General features: G+C 39.6%; 1 protein-coding gene across 1 annotated transcript in view; it reads right to left on the bottom strand.

Moving 5' to 3' along the window:
• LOC147326325 (zinc finger SWIM domain-containing protein 6-like) overlaps positions 1 to 21,780 on the bottom strand; it is a 50,994-nt gene that overhangs the window by 15,520 nt on the left and 13,694 nt on the right. Inside the window, exons 2-7 of the mRNA XM_086301473.1 lie at positions 6,238 to 6,594; positions 4,957 to 5,105; positions 4,509 to 4,659; positions 1,671 to 1,850; positions 475 to 651; positions 234 to 380 (exon numbers count right to left, since the gene is read on the bottom strand). Of these exons, the coding sequence (XP_086157599.1) occupies positions 234 to 380; positions 475 to 651; positions 1,671 to 1,850; positions 4,509 to 4,659; positions 4,957 to 5,105; positions 6,238 to 6,594 (1,161 nt within the window). The remainder of the gene's footprint in view (positions 1 to 233; positions 381 to 474; positions 652 to 1,670; positions 1,851 to 4,508; positions 4,660 to 4,956; positions 5,106 to 6,237; positions 6,595 to 21,780) is intronic.

Genomic DNA, 21,780 nt, shown 5'->3' with positions numbered 1-21,780 from the left:
TTTAGTTCAATGCAAAATAATGTTTTTGCATTTGTTGCATACGTGCTTGATTGGCCAAGTTCCTGTAAGAGGGAAACCTAAATAAGAGCAAGCGAGGATGTGTTCTTCTTCGCGGGTGAACAGACGTTGTGTATACAGATAATACAGCAGTAAAATGAAAACAGACTTTGGAGGGCACTGATTAAAAGTAGGAAAGCAAAACTAAAGAGCACATTAAAAGAGGGTACACTGACCTTTTTTGTGGGAGCGAAAGAGCTCCAGCTGTTTCTGCTGCTGCCGCCGCAGTGTGTTGACGATGGCGATGGCCAGCCTGAGCGCTTCTTTGGGGTATCCGTGTGATCTCAGGGCATCCACTCGGGCACACGCTGTAGGGACGTGCTCTGTGGGAAGGAGAAGTTATTTCATTTGTATTCCTTCTGCTTTTTTTTCTACATTTATTTCTTGTTATCTCTAACCACAACTCTTCTCTCTCACCATGCCACAAAGGCCACCCTCGGGTGTCGAAGAGGGACGAGTCGAGGTTCTCATGGTAGCAGTAGTTGGTGTAGTGGTCCTCCGTGATGATGTTTTGCAGGTGGGGGTCCTGCCAGTGCAGGTCGCAGGCCTCGATGGCTCGTGTGAAGACCGTCCGGTGAGGCCGAGACAGCGAGTCTGTGAGAGACGTCAGATGTTTTTAAACGTCAAGCTGCGAGGTAGTGGAGTGTGGTGGTTTATTTTGTGTGCCTTTTTAGATCATTTAATCAACATAGTTTGATGATAAAGGCAAAGCAATTTATTAATTAAATTTCCATCTGAGAAATATATTTGAAGCCTACATGATACTGGTTCCCTTCGGGTTCCTCCTATGGCCACCTGAGGCTGACTCTGAGGTCAAGCGCAAACTTTTTTTTTGATTTGATAAATTTAGGAATGATCAGAGGTTAAAATGACCAGGAGTTAAAAGGCATGTTTACAGCCTAGTACAAAAGTCCTGATGGATGGTTTCATTTTTGTGACACAGTTATATTTCCAGTCTTAGATTTCCCAAAGTGCTACAAAAGCTGAATACAAAAGTTTAAGATTGCTTGAAAAATGGCAAAAAAAAAAATCATATTTTGCATGGTTGGATCTTAACAAGGTTCCAAGTAGAGCTTCATCATGCAACAAAAAGACATGGCAGTGAGAGAAAACTTTTTTTTGAGCATTCAATTTATTGATCGGGAGTGTATATGAAAAAGACAGAGAATAAGAGAGTGACAAGATGTATAATGAATAAGTTGAATAAGTTGAACTGAAAAAAGGTCAGTAACATAACAAGTGCAGCGTGTTACAGGCAAAAATCTCAGCAGTAATAAAAGGTCCCTTCAGCTCATTTGAAACATTTTTATTATTGCCTGAAAGAAACATTAATTTCGCTGGATTTTCTCCGATTTAGCTAAAGCTGAGGAGAGAATAGAGCCAGAAAAAGCTTCAGGACCTCAAATGTGTTATTAGGATCATTCTATTAGTAAAAAGGTAAAAAGCCTCACGGCCGCCGAGATTGAAAGGAGACTTGATTTTTTTTTTTTTTTGGGGGGGGGGGGGGGGGGGGGGCAGTGCTGCTGGAGATTGGACAAAGAAATGATGTGATGCAGGAGAGCGTCTGGGAATAAAACAATAGGAAGACATATTTCTGCCTGGTGTCATCTCACCTGGGTTACCAGCAGGGCCCTGGGGCAGAACGTTGGTCAGATTGGTCAGTTCGCTACTATGGTTACCGTCCTCCAAGGGGCAGACATCCACGCTGTTCCACCTGCGAAGCTGACGTAGCCAGAAAGCCTTCTGCTCAGGTTTGCAGTGGGGGTTCAGCACGATGCACATCCACAGGGCCCCTGCACACACATATCCAGATATATTACACTTACAAACTTTGCTCTCCTCTTCTGAGACTTGCAGCAAGAGAACAGAATGAAAAAAAAAAAAAAAGGAATTTAATAACCCATAAAGTTTTGTAGCTTCAAGTTAACTTGTTAAATAATTGAGGGCTGCTGCTAGCCAATACTTTCATTATTGATTAAACTGTTGATTATGCTGGTTTATAAATCATGAGATTGTTTTGTGCTCAGTTGAACCGGCAACCTTAAGGGCTGAAAAATGAAGCAAACGTGGAAGTGCCAAAAAAAAAAGAAATACAAGAAAGGATCTGCAGTTCCCCTAATGGCCACTTGAGGCTTTCTGCAAAAGCAGACCATTTACCTCCCCTGTTAAACTCTGACAGCCAATTTCAGTTTCAAATTTCAGTACAGCTAATTTCCCGTTACAAAACATCAGAGAGCTGTTTTTGTTTTAATAACTCACCCTTTTTGATACTGATAAAGCTTAAAATTTGAGGTGACTACTTTGACTGATGGATAAGCCGACACTGGCAAGTGTAGCTATTAGCCTCACCTGCACGAGCTGAAGTCACCTTTTCATGTAAATTATAGTAGATTATAGCAGATTATAGCATTTTAATGAAATTATCTGTCAAGTAATATAGCTTGCTGTGTGATTGAGACCATCAAAGAAGTCTATGCTTCGACCGCTAAGCGCTAATCAGCAGCTATCCATGCCTGTGTGGATGCGTTTGCATATGTTTTAGTTTATCAGTTCAGCTTGCTAGCACATGCTTGTCAGCATTAGTTAATAACTAAGTACATCATAGGCTTCTCTAAATATGGTTATTTCTAGCTCTGGAAAAACTAACACCAACAGCCAAAAGAATAAAGGTGAATCCTGCAGATGATTAGGCTCTGTCCATCTTCGATATACAGTCTATAGGCTTGTAACGTCAAGTCAAGAATCAGTTTGCTGTCATATTAGATCAATAAAAGCTCAAAAGCTGGAACCAAAAAAAGCTTTTTTAAACAAACAAACAAACAAACAAACAAACAAACAAAACACAGTTGAAAGACAGTTTTGGACCAGCATTTTACATATCCAACCAAACAGATGGATATATTTTTATGTTATCGACTAAGCAATCAAAGCTGAAACCTGAATTGATAAGACAGCAGGAAATATTCATATTGTTGTTGTAACCAAATTCGAGAAAGTGCCAATTTGTTCTGAACAGTCCAAGCATGTGCTGCTAATATATGATGTTCTGTTTTGTGTGACAAAATGACCACAAAAGGAAAAAGACTAAAATCAGTAAGTGATTATGCCAATTCAATTCCTGATGCTGTATTACTCAATTAATTGTTGCAGCTCCATAAACAATTGGGAGATTAATTGCACTGTTGGCTAAAACCATGAAGACAGTAGTGAAAAAAAATAACACACACACACACACACACACTCAAAGAGGCTGAAGAAGGATGAAGGGAATAATGACTATGTTAGGGCAAAACGAAATTGAAAAAAAAAAAAAAAAAAAAAGAAGATGTCCAAAAAAAAGAGAAGACAAGTGGTGAGGGGAGGGATGAAGTGAATACAGGAGGGAGGGAGGGAGGGAGGCTCACAATGAGGGGGAAGGGGAAGGAGGAGACAGGCTTTATCCTCTGTCTCTTTGTTAGGGGTGCACCAAGGACAACACGGAGGAGGGAAAACAGCAGGGCGACGTCACACGTGAGTGACGAAATGCAGAGAAAGAATCTTCAACAGCAACACACAGGGGAAGGAAAGGAAACAGAAGATGGGGAAATAAGTAAAACATTAATATTTACGATTTAAGATTTAATATTAGAATTTTTATAAAAAGGACTTAAATGTTCATGAAAACAGGATTTTGAGTTTGTTTTTAAGGGAAATCTGAGTTATCTTTGATCACAAGCAAATAGGTCAGCTTTACACTTGGAGTCTGGCTGGTTTTGTTTCGTTTTTGGTCTGTTTCTGCAAAAGGAACAGTCACCATCTGGGACAAGCGATTAGAATCAGCCATAGACTGTATATAAAAGATGGGCGAATCCTGATGTCACCTATTAGCAAACTCCTGTTATGAGGCCTCAAATAGACCATCACATCAGTCTTGATTCGATTTGTTTTTTGTATTTTTGTTTGTTTGGTTTTTTAAACAGGATGTCACTTGTTTTATCCGGGAGCATAATTTACAAAATTCATATGACACTGTATTCAATAAAACGTAAAACTACCGATTGAGATAATAAACTTATCAGGAAAGTGTTTACTGAGGTCATAGAGTAGGGGAGACAAAGAGTTATTTTTCTATAGACTTCTACATAGCAAGAGTTCTTTTTGCAAACAGTGGAGTTTCCCCCTGCTAGAGAACAGGAAAAAAAAATCAGGTAAATAAGCTTATTGCTCACATAAACGTATAAAAACTAGCGGTGGATGAATGCAAAGGATTTCACATTCTTTATCTTGCAAGATTTTGAATCTCAGAATTTCAAAATGTATTTCTGTAATAAATGGTAATAAACAATAGGACATCTAAGGGTTAAGAGAATCATAAGAAAAAGACAGCTGGTTGAACTGCACTGTAGCCGCTCACATACTAAAGCTGCCACAAATTGGTTGAAATTCTGTTTGTGTGCCTGTTATCACTGTACCTAGTTCGTCCCACAGCTGCCTGTACTTGTCAGTCATGGCCGTCCCCTGTTGCCTCCACAGCGCCAATCTAGGGTCACCCATGAACTGCTCTGTGATCAGTGTTAACATGCGAGCTCCATTGGAGTCCCTCATCTTCAGCATCTCTCTCACCTGCAGAGACAACGTCACTGTGAGTAAACGGTATATATCACTTTTATTTAATCAGATAATAGGATCAAAATCAAGGTGACAGTTCTGGATTATTTTAATTTCACCAAAGAAATAAAACACTTTTAATGTAAATGATAAAAGACCAAGCATGGATCATTCTGGTACCCCTTAAGGTATTAAATTTGGAAGGTGTTTTGACTATCAGTGCAAATAGCTTGTAGAGTATCAGAATAAATATACATAAAATCAACAAAATCACCGTACATATAAGACATGATGTGATTAGTGGGTCAGTACCTTGCTGAACAGTAAGTTGAGCTGCTTTCCTGAGCCATGGTACCCGCCCTGGGAGAGAAAGAGCTTGACCTGTTCCTGGACTTGCTCCTCATCCAGATGCCAACAGTTCTCGTCATCTACACTTGCCCCCGCTGTCGGATCAGGAGCTCCTGCAGTGAATGAAAATGAATAAGTCAGTAACTCTTAACAACAACTAGATGTCCTCATAAAAAACTGATTTGATGCAGTGCAAAACAGTATGTAATGTGAAAGCATCAAAAGCACAAGTACTTATATATTCGTATGTCCATTAATGCATATGGTCTTATTATTTTAAACAATGATTAAACAACTTGCGCTGATTTCCAAACAAGTGTCTTTTCAGGGAAGAGCACAAAATGAATATGGCACCATCAGCATATCTACTAGTTTACTTTTTGCATTAAAGCATTAGTGCTGTGCAAGCTTAAATGCTGATCAATAGTGAAAATAATGCAAAATCTGCAACAATAAGCATTCTACATGAGCAAAGAGTGCATCCTTCATTTCTAACGCTTAACACCCAACTCCAGGGAATATATAATCCATAAGGTTTATGCTAAATATGTTCCACTATAAGTACACACTTAGTCATCCTTATATTCTGATAACCAGTTATTTAAATCATAATTTAAACATTCATATACTGTATTGTAAAATACTTAAAAGATTTAATTTGTCAACCTGGGATTCAGAAAGTTAAAATGGACAATTTCGCGATGTTCTGACATTTTAAGGGTAAAATGATTCATCAGTACGGGCAACAGTTTCAGCAGCAAAATTAAAATCATAGTTAGCTGCAGCACTACTTTAGATTTGTTCTGTACAACAATCTACATAAGACCATTAATACTAAAGTAATTCAGAAACACACAGGTACATTTTCAGGCAGATAATTTGTTCAAGAAGGTAATTTTCAGTTTAATTTTAAGATACTAAAGCTACATATACAAGAGATGCTTTTTAGCATAAGATAATGTATTCAGGCAGACGTTTGCTCAAATATATATGAAATGGGGACTTATGTGTCACTATGTATCACAAATACACACAAAGAAAGTCTCCTTCTTGTATGCTGTAGTACAGGTGCACTTACATACACAGTACATATGGAGATGACAACTGGAAATCCACTGATGGAAGATGAAGAAAATCTAATCTAATCCAGGTACATGGATTTATTTGTGTCTGTTTCTGTGTTTATGGACAGCCTGGTCTTTGTCTAAAATCACAAACCACCCTTAAAGCAGTGGCTCCACTCACCGTGGACCTGGTTGATCTCTGAGTTCTGTGACAGTATTTCATCTGCCAGCTTCTGTGCTGTCGGCAGCACATCTGTGTGATGCACTGTGATAAGGTACTGAACAAACTTCTGCAGTTGATCTCTGTTCATTTGGAATAGAGTCTCTGAGATGGGCAGGCGCAGTTTGACCTGCTCTGGCTTCCGTACTCGGTACAGTGAGAGTGCCACAACGTGGGCACAGTAAAAAATGTCCTTGTTGCCGCAGCTGCATGTCACTGCTGTGATTTTGCAGCGGTCGAAGCTGACGCTCACATTGCAGACTAGCTCTGGCTCAGAGGGTGTAGCGGGTTCCCTTACTGTGCCACTGAGGTGAAAACCTGCAAAGAGACAGAAATGACCATTAGAAATTAATCGCACCATGTATTTTCATGTACATAATTTCACCATGTACATAATCACAAACCACGGCTTAAAATTAAAATAAGATATACTTTGTTTATTTATAATTTCCAACAAACCTGCATCCAGCATAGAACTCAAACCCACAATTTTGAGATTAAAAGTCTCATGCAATATCTACTGAGCTACCGAGGATCTGTGCTGGGTCCTTAACTGTTTACACTCAAAATATTCTTTTTCTTTCTTTTTTTTTTTAAGGAAAAGGCCAGTTGCCCTTACAATATAAGGTACCTTAAGACAAATATGTGTTCTAGGACTTTTTAAATAAAACTTAAAGTGAATTGAAGCTTATTGTTGTTATAATTGTATCCAATACAATAATATCATATAATATATGTTTGGTAACATATTACACTATATAATATAATGTAACTACTTTTGGGATTAAGGAGCTAGTGAGAGTACTCCAAAACAGTCAGTTAAACAATGAGCTGCCAGATTATGGTAATAATTCACTACAAATGTATCCCTTCATACAACTATTTTTATCTTTGGATGTTGTTCAGAATGATCCTATTCTCGTTCTTTGGTTCTACATTAATTTCACGTGATCGACAAAGTGCTGCCCAGGTGAAAAAAATGGACACAAAAAAGGTAAAGGGCACGACTGAGTGCAAAGACCAAAATTTTCTCATTTCCTTTTCATTTCCTTTCCACAACACCTTCAGTGTTTACCTTATCCTCACCAGCACTTCAGCAAAGACAGGATCGTTCACAGGCACTGAGAACTGTTATTGTATTGTGAACCTATGGCCCTCTCATGGCCAAAATGTACAGGCCTCTGTGTGTTTGGGAAAAAAAGAATTTAAAAAAACGTATTTTAATGTGAATGTGACCTTGAATTTACTCTTCCCAGCTTAGGGGTTTTGACAGGGAAAAAACATAAATAAAAGCCAAATGTGACAAATACAGATTCAAAAGAACAGCAACACCACGTGGGAGTGAGGTTTAAATATGTGTTGAGTTTTGAGAGCCATAACAGATGGACATGTTTTGGCAGAATATGACAATGCAACAAGTACTTTATGGGTAAAATTCTTCTGTAATTAGAATAAATGGGCAATCTGACTGAGTTAGTGGGTTATCAGTTGATGACAGATGGTTTCATAAACTCAGCCAGAGCTAAACTGATATAAACAATTTCATTTAGTCTGTACTGTTTTAATCTTACTACAGGGAGCACATGCATAGCTCATTTTACGATACACAGGCAGAACAGTGGCTTATTTAGACCTCGAATCGCAGGAGCATGATGTACGTCTTGCATCATGTTGTCATTCAAACTGAAAATCATGTAACGTGGCCAACAGGGAGGCTGATAAGCCTCCATGCCAGACAGTGACAGATGACAGACAGCATTATTAGATGGTCGCTTGAGCCAAAGAAAATGGGAAATGCATTAAAGAGCCAACCTTCTGTCAGATGCTGTCTATGTAATCGTTTGAAAGCAGACAGAAAGAGATTTAAATCATATCTCTTTAGAAATGAGATGTCTTTAGAAAGTGATGTTAAGATATTCAACCAAGACTAACACACACACACACACACACACACACACACACACACACACACACACACACACACACACACACTTACTTATATTCCTTATTATAACTGTATCTGTATGATATCCGGTCATCTCAGGCATACATCTCTGGCTGTGAGGACTGAAGCCCCACGTATGAACTTTCTGTTTGTCAAAAGCAGTCAGTCAGTCAGAACAAAGTTGGCTTTAAGATAGAGGGAATGGAGCTAAAACAGCTTCTTTTTTTCCAGACAGAGGATGAACTAATGGGATACACGAGGGAGGAGATCAAGATTATTTCAACTGTGAGTCAGCAATAGAGTCCAAGAATAAAAATAGTGAACTGGAAACTAGCATTATAAGTCTGCTTTAAGCATATTAAAGAGATTCCAATACACTTTCTGTACAGTCAGCAATCATTTAGCTTGTGCAAAGGCTGCATGAGTTGAAAAAGAGCAAGACCAGATGCTAGCTAACTTTAGCTAACATTAGCTATCAGCTTCTGGTCTTTTCAGGCCAAGTAATGACACACCAACAAAACCCGAGTACAGTAAGTGAGCACGAGTGTTCTACTCCCTGCAAGTTCACTTTTTCTCACCAAATCTCATAGTACAAATTTGTTTACTGTTAAATAAACGCAAAAATGTTTTCAAAGCCTTCCTATATCGAATAACATCATAAATGTAAAATCTGTGGCTCAACTTCTTTGAAACCAGAGATCAAACTAAAAAGAAGAGAGATCAAGAGAGGCGCGAGTGTTTTTATGGACAGCACTAAATCTGTGTCACAGCTATGAGTATTTGCAGCAATATCGCTATGACGCACGTGGTCACATATTTATAGCTATTAATGTTAGTGCTGAATGCAACTTCTGCAGTTGCAACATCAAAATCGGATGTTCCCTTGCTCGGTAAAAGAAGCGAACAAGAGTAGGTGTTTGTCTGCAGATGTGATGGTGCTTTGTGAGAAAAAACAAAAGAGGCGGAAGGACTACAAGACAATATCTGAGAGTGAAACTTGTATAGAAATAGAAAAGAAAAAAACTAAGGTGTTTCAGTTCTTTCTGCTTTTCCAGTTGAGCAGACACTCAGTCAACCACACAACCACCAGTCCACATCCTGTCTTTTTTTTTTTTTTTTTTTTTAATACAGACACACACATACACAACACACACACACGAGATGAAATGTGTGGTGCTCTCCGTTACGCCGCCCTGCCCCAGTCATGCCTGGCCTACAGCTGAACCACTGACGTAACAGAAAGAGAGTGACTCGAGAGGAGGGAGGAGGCCACCACTGTGCTGCTGGAAAAATCGGTATGCCCTCAGCTGAGTGTGTCAGTGAGCACATGCAGGAGTTGCTTGGCGGCGAGCCAAAGCCCTGAGCTCAGCATTCTGTAATGCACTTCCTCGCTCTCTCTGTCTGCTCTTCACAGCTTGCATAATACAGCTCTGTACACCACATAGCAACCATACTTAACTCCTTCCCTCCCAACACATCAGGAAACTAGTCTGGAGCATTTTAAGAACTAAAGCTGGAGATGTGATGCAGTAGAAATGCAAAGACGTTTTTTATATTTATGTTACCTATACTTCCATTTAGGGGGGTGATAGTTACATGGGTAATTGTTACTGTTGTGCTACTTTATTCCACTTTGACCACTAGAGAAGTGATTGTTACATTTACCCCTAATTCTGCGCTGCTAAATATAAGAGCTCTCCATGAATGAAATCTCAAGGACTGCTATTGGTCTTTGGGGCACTTTGGGAACCCTGGAACTAATGCATACTACCGGTTTGTTTTCTAAGTAATGATACTGCAGTTCACCAGTGTCGAGGTGTAATTTCAAGGTATGGAGGTCTTCTACTGTACAAGTACCTAACAACCCTGGAATCCACCACTGGTTCTTCTTGAGATTGCTTGGTTGATGAAACTGGTTGCAACTCTTTGCAAGAGAGGTCACAAACAGAGTCAACCACTATTCATTTCCTCACAGTTTTAAGTTGCACCAAGGTCGGTGCGTAAGATGTCAATTTATCTGCAAATGGTCACCAACTACTTGCTAAGTGTTAGTGAAATAAACACTAACCAGAAAGAGAGCGTATTTATCCTTAAAGTAAAAGCTGCTTCTTTGGAAGCGTTGGTTTCAACAATAAGACAAAACGTTTACTTTGAAGTTCTCCAATTCTGGTTTGCGACACGCTTTTTCAAGTTTCACTATAACTCAGTGGTTAGTTAGTGACTGTTTGCATACATGTAGGCATCTTCTATGAAAACTACAGGCAAACACCACAATCTGCTGGTCCAGCACCCCCTGTGCAACTAATTTCACCCAGCGACAGCGAGGAATCTCCTGCAACCACTCGCCAACCAATCAGGAACAAATTTTATTTCTCTAGTGAAATTTGGTTTCTAGGGGGTCACTAACCAGCATCTAGCCTTATGTGAGTGAGGCCTCTGGGGCTTTGTTTCAGGAAGACGATCAAAAGAGCTTGACATTATATTAGAAAAAAAAAAGGATGACCCAATTAATAAAAGTGTTGAGGTAGACCTTTCTGTCTGAAATCCAGCAAAGATTAAACAGCTTAATCTAATTGTTTTAGAACAATTAGGGAAAAATAATATTTAATACTATATTTGCATTTTATTTTGTAACATTTATGTGCAGAAAGAACCAAAAGCAGGACCAAATAATAAAATAGTGGGAGGCTATTAGCATTATCTGCAATGTACATTCCGCACATAATGCTGGTTTAGTTTTCAATACCAAGCCAACCTCTTTTAGCAAGTACATACTGCATACGTGCTTGTCATATTAGTGAAGATGCTTTCTTTATTTGTTTTCGTGCATCTGAATATGCCTCAGTGCATTAAGGGCCATTGTACATGCTGTTTAAAAAGAAACTTGCTTTTAAAAGAAAATTGCTTCTTCAGATATAAAGAGAGCTGCAGATACCCTGAATACACTCGCTTGCAAAATTGAGGTTTAACACTTCACTCCCAGTTAAGCCGTCTCTATAGGATTCACTGAATCCTATAGAGACGGCTTATATAGAGGAGGAAGGGGGCTGTGGTTGAAAACAGGCATAGGATGTTAGCCTGTGAAACAGCAGTAGCTCAGCTCCATGTAGAGTTCAGCCTCAGAAGGTGTTGTGCCAGCAACTGTGAGCTTTGTTGCACACTGAAATTGTGGCTGTAAGGGGTAAGTCACCGCAGTGTGGCCAAGCATTTCAGCTAAGGTGGTATCTTGACTTTATCAGTGTGTGCATTGTGTGTTGGTTCTGGTGACAATGGGGAACCTAATCCCTCACCCATAGATACCGAGGTGCCTCTGGGGCTGTAGGAAGGAACAGTAAACAACCAATCGATAGTCACAGTGGACTCATCACCATCTGTCTTTAATTACTGGTTTTAGATCAGCTTGCACTTTCAGGGCTTTATGGTATAGCCACTAATCCTAATCGATTTTTGTGATTAATTATTTCTAGCAGTTGATTGGATCAACAAATTTTTCAAACAAATTCATGATTTCATCTTTTTTTTTCTTGCGAGACATAACAAAACTGTTAAGGCTAATGAATGGGATGTTGTGTTATTATGCAATTTCCTTGCATTATGAGTGAAAGCCAGTCTGATCTTTTTTCTTACACTTAAGAACTTGCACTACAGCACTTATTAACAAGCGCTATGGTGCAATACCATCACAATACCATTTCTTTTTCATGTTTTCCATATGAATCATAAACAGGTGTGGGTGATGGCTTTTTACTGGTTAACGTAATCCTTATGCTCCACTGCTACAGAACTGGAGATTTAAAACTACTCATAGTTTGAACATTGGCTTAATCGGCAAGCTACATAACTCAAGTTAAAACAGTTGTAGACAACAAAATCATTAATTGCAGAATTCAAATTAGAGGCATTTTTTATCTTCCTTTTTAATTTTTTAATATACACTTCCCACCTGTCAATAGCAGTAGATGTCAGCGATATGTTTATGGTTTATCCCCCTAGACTCATTCTAGTGAATTTAGTATCTCAGGAGAAACTTGAAAAAAATTTATTTAAAGATGAACTTGTTTCAGATTGAATTATATGTTAAATACACCACAATATCACACTATAGGTGACAAGACCAAAGGTCAACAATGCTGAGACATAATATTGTGAAAAAACTATTTTCTGGACTGAAGGGAAAAGAAATACAATCTATGTTAATTCTAGTTCTTATTTTAATGCAAAGTTAGTATTTAATATGTTACTGTACATGAAAGAGCCACTGTTAATAAGGTCTTCTTCTTTTCTTTTAACAGCTTGATGGTGGTGGCAACCATTAAAGGGAACTCCATAATCAACATTCTTTGTCAAATTTTTTCAGTAAACTTCCTCTACACATGCCTGAAACCTGAGCTATCCCTCTTATAATACTCATACATACTCATACTACATACCCATTTCAACCCTTGCCTCGCCTAGCACTCCCAAATCCTTCTCTCCATCATAACAAACATCTCTTTCCCTTTACCACCACAGCCCTTACATTTGAAGTCCTTTTCCTTCTCTTTAACGGTCTTTGAACATGCCTTTCCCCCTTGTCCTCTTCATTAGTCTGTGGCCAATAGGAGCACAGTTTCCACTGGCACCCCATTGGCCAACAAAACTGGAGGCAGAGGTTGTAAGCCCAGGCCTAGACAATCCGGTATGGAAATCTCATTCTTGATGATTCATGTTTTTAATTTGGCAAAATCTTTATGCCAGGAGGCCTTCTTGAAACAATCCTCCCCACTAAGACTGGCTGTGTCACTAAGAGTACACTGCCCCCACCCCCTGTGACTGGGTTGGCCACTGTCAATAAGTTAACCTGCTAGAAAAAGGGGCTTGAAAGGAGCTGATGGAGGCAAACCTGAAATAAGGTCAATGAGGATTTGAGTTAACTAGGTCAATCTGTGTTCCTCTTAAGTGAACACCAAAAGCTCCTTCCTCACACCGTGAACCTCACACGCTAGCCGATAAATGTCATACCTGGTGCCAGTTCTCACAGCCCTACAGTGACTAAAAGTAATTAGTAAAAGTAAGTAAAAGTAAAAACAAGACTATAGCCAAAGACAGTGATCTCCTTCCTTGTATCCAATGTCCTGCTTTTGAAACAGAACTCTAGAAATAGCAAACTGCGATGAAATACTACACAGCTGAATGAGTCCTCCTCTGACTGAGCAGACAGAAATTCCTCAGCACTCTCAGAAAAACAAGAGGCCACCTTCACCATGCATGAGAAACTGCATACGGTCTCATCACTCTGAAAAAATAAAAATAAAAATTAGAAAACAACCCAAAAACAACAACTCCAGCAAACACCATGGAAGCCCATTTCACCATGCAATAAAAAGAGGCTGATATTTGAGTTTAACTGCTGCGATTCAGGCTCCAATGAGGCCTGTCTGGCCTGTAGCAAGGATGGGGAAAAAACTCTTATGGTTTTGAAAGAACCACTGCAGTTGGAATTACTTAATCTGGCAGTGAAAGGATAGAGAGACCAGCCTTTTAACAGCGACATACCACTCTAATAGCAGCGGCAGCAGATGAATCGATTAAGAACATAACTATCAAAGCACTTAGAGATGCTGCACTCCTTACTGCCTTCATGTAATGCAATTTGAGGACTATGAGAGCAGGTGTCACACATAGCAGTCAAGCATTTTTCCAAGTCTTGAATTGCAAAAGACTATATTATTATTTTGATTAGAGTGTAAATGATTTCTCTATTATTAAATTAATTGTTTGGACTTTAAAAGATCCAAACACTGAAAAAAAGATACATATTGATATCTAGAATAACTGCAGAATATTGTTTTTTGTAGATTAAAATCTTTTCAAATCTGATAAATCAAGTACAGTGTTACTTCAGACCAGACTTAGCAAAGATCCACGAAAATCCTGAGATCAGTAGATCCAATATCGGGTCCCATCAGCTGATACTCTTCTACTTAGCAAACTCACTATCTTAAATAGAGCGTGCTACTTAAGCTGTTTCAGCCTGTCCGTATTTGTTATGCTTCTACAAGCCACTTTGCAGCCGATATGTACAGGGTGGGCCATTTATATGGATACTCCGTAATAACATGGGAATGGTTGGTGATATTAAAGTCCTGTTTGTGGCACATTAGTATATGTGAGGGGGCAAACTCCTCAAGATGGGTGGTGACCATGGTGGCCATTTAGAAGTCGGCCATCTTGGATACAACTTTTGTTTTTTTTCAATAGGAAGAGGGCCATGTGACACATCAAACTTATTGGTAATGTCACAAGAAAAACAATGGTGTGCTTGGTTTCAACGTAACTTTATTCTTTCATGAGTTATTTACAAGTTTCTCTTTGTTCACAGCCATTGACATGTCGAAGAGGTTAACACGTGAGGAGCAGATCGAAATTGTGTTGATATCTGGTGAACGCAGTAACCGGGTCATTGCAGCAGATTTCAATGCAAGACACCCTACGAGACCACCCATCTCCCATGCTACAGTTAGCAAACTGCTTGCTAAGTTTTGTGAAACTGGTTCAGTGTTGGATTTGCCAAAATGTGGACGCAAGAAAACTGTCACTAATGAAGAAACATCAGTGGCTGTCCTCGCTTCAGTCAGCAAGAGCCCACAGCGTAGCAAGAGCCCACAGCGTAGCATGAGCCCACAGCGCAGCACTCGCCACATGTCACTGGAGAGTGGCATTAGTCGAACATCCCTTCGGCGGATATTAGGTACTCACAAATGGCACCCTTACAAAACTCCAGCTACTGCAGCATCTCAACGAGGATGACCCAGATCGGCGCACAAAATTTGCAGAATGAGCAAAACAAAAATTGGAACAGGGCCCTCAGTTCACACAGAAGATTTTGTTCAGTGATGAGGCAAACTTTTATGTGAATGGTGAAGTTAACCAACAAAACCACCGCTATTGGTCTGACACTAACCCACATTGGATGGATCCCTCCAAGACTGTTAGAACAACAAAAGTGATGGTTTGGTGTGGTATATGGGGTACAACGATAGTGGGTCCATTCTTCATCAATGGAAACCTCAAGGTTACTGGATATTTGAAATTGCGACATGATTATGTGTTTCCCTCTTTGTGCACTGAAGCTGGCACGTTTCCTGAGTTTTTCCAGCAAGATGGTGCACCACCACATTATGGGTGCCAAGTCCGAGCATTCCTAGATGAACAGTTTCCTGGAAAGTGGATTGGTCGCTGTGGGCCAGTTGAATGGCCCCAAGGTCTCCCGATCTGACCCCCTTAGACTTTTATCTTTGGGGTCATCTGAAGGCAATTGTCTATGGTGTGAAGATACGAGATGTGCAGCACCTGAAACTACGGACACTGGATGCCTGTGCTGGCATTTCTATTTGTGCTGGCATTTTTCATTTGTATCTATCAGTGTGTGAAGAGTGGGAGAAGAGGGTTGCATTGACAATCCAACACAATGGGCAAACCATTGAACACATTTTATAAGTGGTCAGAAACTTGTCAATAACTCATGAAAGAATAAAGTTATGTTGAAACCAAGCACACCATTGTTTTTCTTGTGACATTACCAATCCGGTTGTTCAGTGATGACGCGACGAATCCTACTTCCGGGTCTAAAGTAGTCTGCGTTTAATATGGCTTTTGTGTTGTTAACATGTTTAATGTTATGTATTTTCTTCTATTTGATCTCAAAAAGCTCCTGTGATCACTGTTGACCTCCCTTTATTACCGCTAATCATTTATTTAAGGTCAGTTTTTAAAACCTTAGGATGTAACTACAGCCCAGCCCATGCAGCAGTATATGAATGACTAACCTCGTATTGTGGATGGATTATCTCAGTTGTTCTCCTGGCTGAAGTTTGGTCCTTTTACAGCATCCTGCCATGCGATTACATTTGTTCCTGACCACCGAGAACACTCACGTTAACTTTTATCGAGTGGAAAAAAAGTTAGCTTGTTTATATTATGCTAACATAGCTGTGTCGCTAGCGGTCACGTAGCACATCATTATATACCAGCTAGCCCAACTTCAGTAACCCTACAAACGTCACTGCTGTTTAGTTTTCTGTCTTCATTTATGCTGGAAGTGATAACAGAGCTGTACGTTTTAATTTGTTTCCAAAACCCGGCAGTCAGGACATGCTATATTGTATTTAGATAGAAGCTAGCGAGCTAACTCCCTGCTAACTTCTAACTCCGTTAAATGTCATAAATTCCGTTTTCATGGATGCCTGGATGTTAAACTCAATTGTTACACCTGGTAGAGCAGAACGCTGATCATTTTATTAAAGATGAAAGACTTTAGACAGTTTTTCAACTCTCAGTAATGCCATAGTGATCGTTTGATATATGGACCTGCAGCGGAGTTTAGACCCAGACACGGCTAGTGACGTCAGACTGAACAACCGGATAAGTTTGATGTGTCACATGGCCCTCTTCCTATTGAAAAAACAAAAGTTGTATCCAAGATGGCCGACTTCTAAATGGCCACCATGGTCACCACCCATCTTGAGGAGTTTGCCCCCTCACATATACTAATGTGCCACAAACAGGACTTTAATATCACCAACCATTCCCATGTTATTACGGTGTATCCATATAAATGGCCCACCCTGTTTTACCACTTTGTCACATGTGAATTGACAGCACCCTTTCTTCTCAGTGAAACTTGCTTCTCTGTAAAGAAAAGTTTAATTCAGGGCCAACCCATTTTGCGTTGGCCCTGAATTAAACTGTTGTATATATTACACAACATCTCAACTTACCCGCAGTCATTAATCCTGACACCATCACTACCCTTATCCTTTATTTTAAACAAAATGACCTTTGATCGATGTTACAAACTAAAAATATTACCATGTAGTTATAGTTAATAATCCAAAGGTTCCTAGGTTTCCTTCAAATAGTGATTTTTCAAGGCCTACTTCTAGCCAATCAACTCGTAATGAGTACCTCTACTTTTGATACTCGAAGCTGATTTTCCTGATAATGCTACAAGTTAAATCTTAAACAGTGTTAAATCAATTCGATTAGTTCTGGTGTTTGTTTATTTTAGAGACTCTTCTTACACAGTATAAATGTCTAAAGTCACACAGGGCACAGGGCACATGGTGCTGTGAGTTGAAAATACTTCAGAAAACAACCTCCAGTGTTTCACTCCCTGATTAAACTAGCTCCTCCATGGAGGATCATGGACAGACAAACATACAGTTTCTCCAGCATTTTAAAAGTAAGTGTGCCTCTGCTAAGATGAAAAATAATGGCCATGAGAGGTTTGAAAACAAGCTTCTAAAGGGACAGAAGAGGATCTTTGCCTCCCCATCTTTCCCCATTTAAAAGCATTTGTTTGAGTGGTGTCTGTTCCCGATGTGCTCTGCAAAAGTCATTTGTTTAGCCTCTGAGGACCATCAGCAAGGCAGCCAGAGCTTCTTCTCTCCAAATCCATTTGTTCCCACCCCTGAGATACTGCACGGTCTCCACAGAGATCCTTGCAGAGCAGCGTTGCTGCCACTAATGAGCTCAGGAATCCCATAAAGACATAAATAAAATCAAATGCAAGCTTTTAGTGTTTGCTTACATGTTGATCTGATTGTAGCTGATCAAATCTTGTTTTCCAAGATGTGATTAGTGAATATTATGTGAACCGTGTACCTGAGAGGACTTGTTTGACACTTTGGGACACTGAGAGCTGGGAGCTAGATAAGAAGATCAATACTTCTTTTATGTGTGTATGCTAAATATGAAGAAGAAACCAGGGCATGGGTAGCAGAAACTGGATGCAGTTTAACACAAAGTTGGATTTTTAACATGGCATAAGTACAGGATTATTTCCTGTTTTGGACATTTCCTGGCTTATTTCTTTCCGACAAAGTTAACTCTTTCCTAAGTCATCTATAAAATTAGCTATAAGATAAGGATTTTATGCATTTCTGTAACATACAGGTATCTTATAGCTGGTATTGTTCAGCAACGCTAAATTTAAAAAGAAGAAGGTAAAACCTAATGTTGCAATAAACAGCACTGCTCCTACTGTAGGTTAAGTTAAAAACAAAAAGGTCTAAGGTCTAACAAAAAGGTCTCAGAACTGAAGAAGCTTCTCGGATGAGAGGTGAAACGTCTTCAAGCAACTTAAAGAAGTCCAGACGCTTTTCTTTGCAAGCTCCTTTGACTACGATGACCTGGATGACTGAGAACCTTCACAGACATAATGTCTATGAAATGTGTTTTCAGGCTATTTGTTATATTATTTTTTAATGTAGCATGACAGCATCCAGTAAGGCTAGCCATTTACCCCTTGTGTGTTTCATTAACTAGGATCACATTTTTCATCTAACTCTAAAAGCTACTTATATTACAGAATGTTACACTTTCCTTTTAAACATAATAGGGATATTATTATTATCACTATTATTATTAGCCTCCTTTTAGGTTGGCTTCACCGTCTTTGCAGTCTTAATGCCAAGTTAAACTGACATAAAACTGGCAGAAGATCAAATATACATATAGAGATTCAGATGCCACCCCAATACATTAACTGGCCGCAACATATTCATACACATGTGCTGCACTCAAAGGGCTTTACACAACTTGCCTCATTCACCCGTTCATACAAGCACTTTTTGCGATGCTTTTTCTATGTAAGTGCTTTCTGTCTAACATTCACACACATTCATACGCTGACGGGTGCATCGGAGAGCAACTTGGGGTTAGTATCTTGCCCAAGGATATTTGGTATGGAGACAGCAGCAGCCAGGGCTCGAACAACCAGCCTTCCGATTAGCAGATGACCTGCTGTACAGTTACCGAGGAACGCTCAGTCCTCTAAAATATTAACATTGTATCTTTGACCACATGCACCACGACAATGACCAAAAATAACCAAGAAAAAAAGTCAATGTGGAAAGAGGAGGCAGCTCAGACTGAGCGGATAAAGTTAACTTAGAGTTAAGTTGAATATTTTTTTTGCTCCGGTGGGACTGTGCTGGTGCAACTCCAGCTGTTACTGCATTTTCATTTCTCTTTAATGTCACCATTTTCCTTAACTGTATCAGTACACACCATCTCCTGAGATTATTGTCTCCGTCACTGCAAAAGAAAATAAAGTGGAAAATAAAGGGGGGGGGGGGGGGGGAAGACGACAATACATATACACTACATGTGTAAGCAATGCCTTAGTAATGAAAAAGTGTCTTGTGGAGAGGGGTAGAGAGGGGTAGAAGAATAGCAAGATGAAGCATGAAATTTTAGTGCTCCGTTAAAGTACGAGGTTCAGAAGTATATCTAAAAGTTACAATACTTACATTATTCTTATTTTTCTTACACAGTTGTTAGGAAAGTTGTTACATAGAGGACTCAAATTTGGTTGTGATTGGTTTATTTTGGGGGAAAAATATAGCTCTTTTCCCACGACCTTCAACGGCACTCATGGCGTTCTTCAACCTCAGTTACACAAGCCTAGAGACCTGTCAGGGACCATCTGGTAACCACCAGTCACTGAAAGTTGATGTGAAATCAACTTGCTGGTAACCACAGTTCACCAGTAAAATGTGTGTAATCTGGGACCAGCTGGGAAGTGATTGTTGGTGGTTGCTGGAGGTCGGGGGCTGTTACGAGCATGAAATTGTTCGCAAAGAGATATATGGTGCTGTACCAAAGACCTGCTTGTGACTGTTCTGGTCACTAGCAGGTTACCACAGTCCACAGCCAAATAGAAGACACCTACTTGTTTCCAAACAGTCACAAACTATTCACCAAGCAGTAGTGAAACTGTGACAAGTGTGAAAGTGTGATCCAAACTGGAAATGAAGAACATTAGCCTTCAAATTGAAAGTTGCACCTTTTGAAATGTGCTGGTTGCTGCGACTTTTCAAGTTCCACCGCGGCCCGGAGAGAAATAACCTTTTGATATCAAAAATTAAACTATCATTTTAGTTCCGACCAAAACCTCTTTGCAACCAATTTCCCGTGGCAATAGCCAGCAACCTCCATCAACCACCCACCAAGTGGTTGGGGAATACAAATTTGTCCTAGACGGTTTGATGCTGCCAAGTCGCCAAACGGTGTCCACGCCTGTGTGACTGAGACTGAGGTCTTATAAGGTCTTATAAGGACTTCATGAGAGCTAAGAAAATTCATGAGGTGTTCTAGTTTTACGCTGAACAACTTGTCAACAGCCAGTTGTTTGTCAGTTTTGGAAAAATAATAATAATATGCTCCGTTCCACTTTCCTTTGCCCAAACACAAATAAAGAAAATACTTTTTTTTTTTTTTTAAAACCCAAAACACTGGAAACATTGTTTTTTTATATCCAGGAATTTCCCTGCTAGAATGTTGTTAGTACGCTATGATATTGAAACTATCATTACTTCTATTTATAAATAAAGTACTATCACCAGGTGCACCCTATAACCAGCTGAAACATTTAAAACAAATACAGAATTATCCCTCACATTTCCCACTCAAATAAAGCCAAAAAAAGCATTTCAAAGCATCATTAGAACAGAAGAAACTGACTCATACAAAAATAATCCTTCTATAAGGAATGCTCGGAAATTAGCTCTTTGTGTCACACTTCAGGCGCACTTATAGAACAGAATGTTGTGGTTTGCGTCACAAGTTAGCGAGGGTGGTCTCTGCCCATGCAGCTACCCTCAGAAAATCCCGAAAACTATTCTAATGGCCATCAAACCACATCTTTATTGATATATGCTGAGGTGTTAAAAGTCATCATTGGGGGAGCAGGGGAGATTGCTGACTGTCATCTTTAAATACACCACTACACCAATAATGACTCTTTCTACTCGCTACGGTGAAAATGAAATATGTGGGTGGTGCAAAGCTTTAAAGGGTGAACTAAACCAAAAGTCTAACATGTCCACAAAAAACCCCAACAAAAAAACCTTAAAGTATATGTGCAAATCTAGTCTGCCAGATTCTGCAGCACCAGCAAACAAGGTTTTCTTTTCAGGAAGCACTGTGACCATTGACCTCGGCACTAACACCAGTTGATATCCTTGAGGTTACAAAAAGCCTAACGACAGCAATACAGGCTGTGTGTATATATGGCAGTAAATTTAAAACAGATCTTGCCTTTGTCAGGTGTTTCTTTTAGAATGTACGCAACTAAGACTTCTTGAGTTTTACTAACATTTGCATCTTGCAAGTCAAAAGAGCATCACTGAAGCGGCATCACATGAACGATATAAGTGACTAAACCAAACCAAATGTGGCTGCGCCAACCCTTTCCAGTAAGCGTATTTTCATATCTCACTTTTCACACACTGTGTTTGCATACATTTCTACCAAAGTAAACCCGGAGACATCAAAAAGAGAGAACTAAAAGGGCACAGTTCCCTTATACTGTGTGTTCAAGTAAATGATGACTCAGAGTTTCTGAATCATTATGACAGTTGTGTTCTTTAAATGCTGTTCAGCTGATGCAGATGTCCTCTGAGTTTGCTTGAACTATTCTCAGTGGGAAAAAAAAAAAAAGAACTGACACACACACACACACACACACACACACACACACACACACACACACACACACACACACACACTAGAAG

Source organism: Aulonocara sp. 'chitande type north' Nkhata Bay, linkage group LG7 (genome assembly GCF_057382095.1).
Source record: "Aulonocara sp. 'chitande type north' Nkhata Bay isolate Kocher_YH1m ecotype deep benthic linkage group LG7, A_spYH_male_GT1.1, whole genome shotgun sequence".
In the NCBI taxonomy this organism is placed as follows: domain Eukaryota; kingdom Metazoa; phylum Chordata; class Actinopteri; order Cichliformes; family Cichlidae; genus Aulonocara; species Aulonocara sp. 'chitande type north' Nkhata Bay.
Note: the sequence above shows the minus strand (reverse complement) of the source record. Positions and strands in the feature narration are given on the sequence as shown.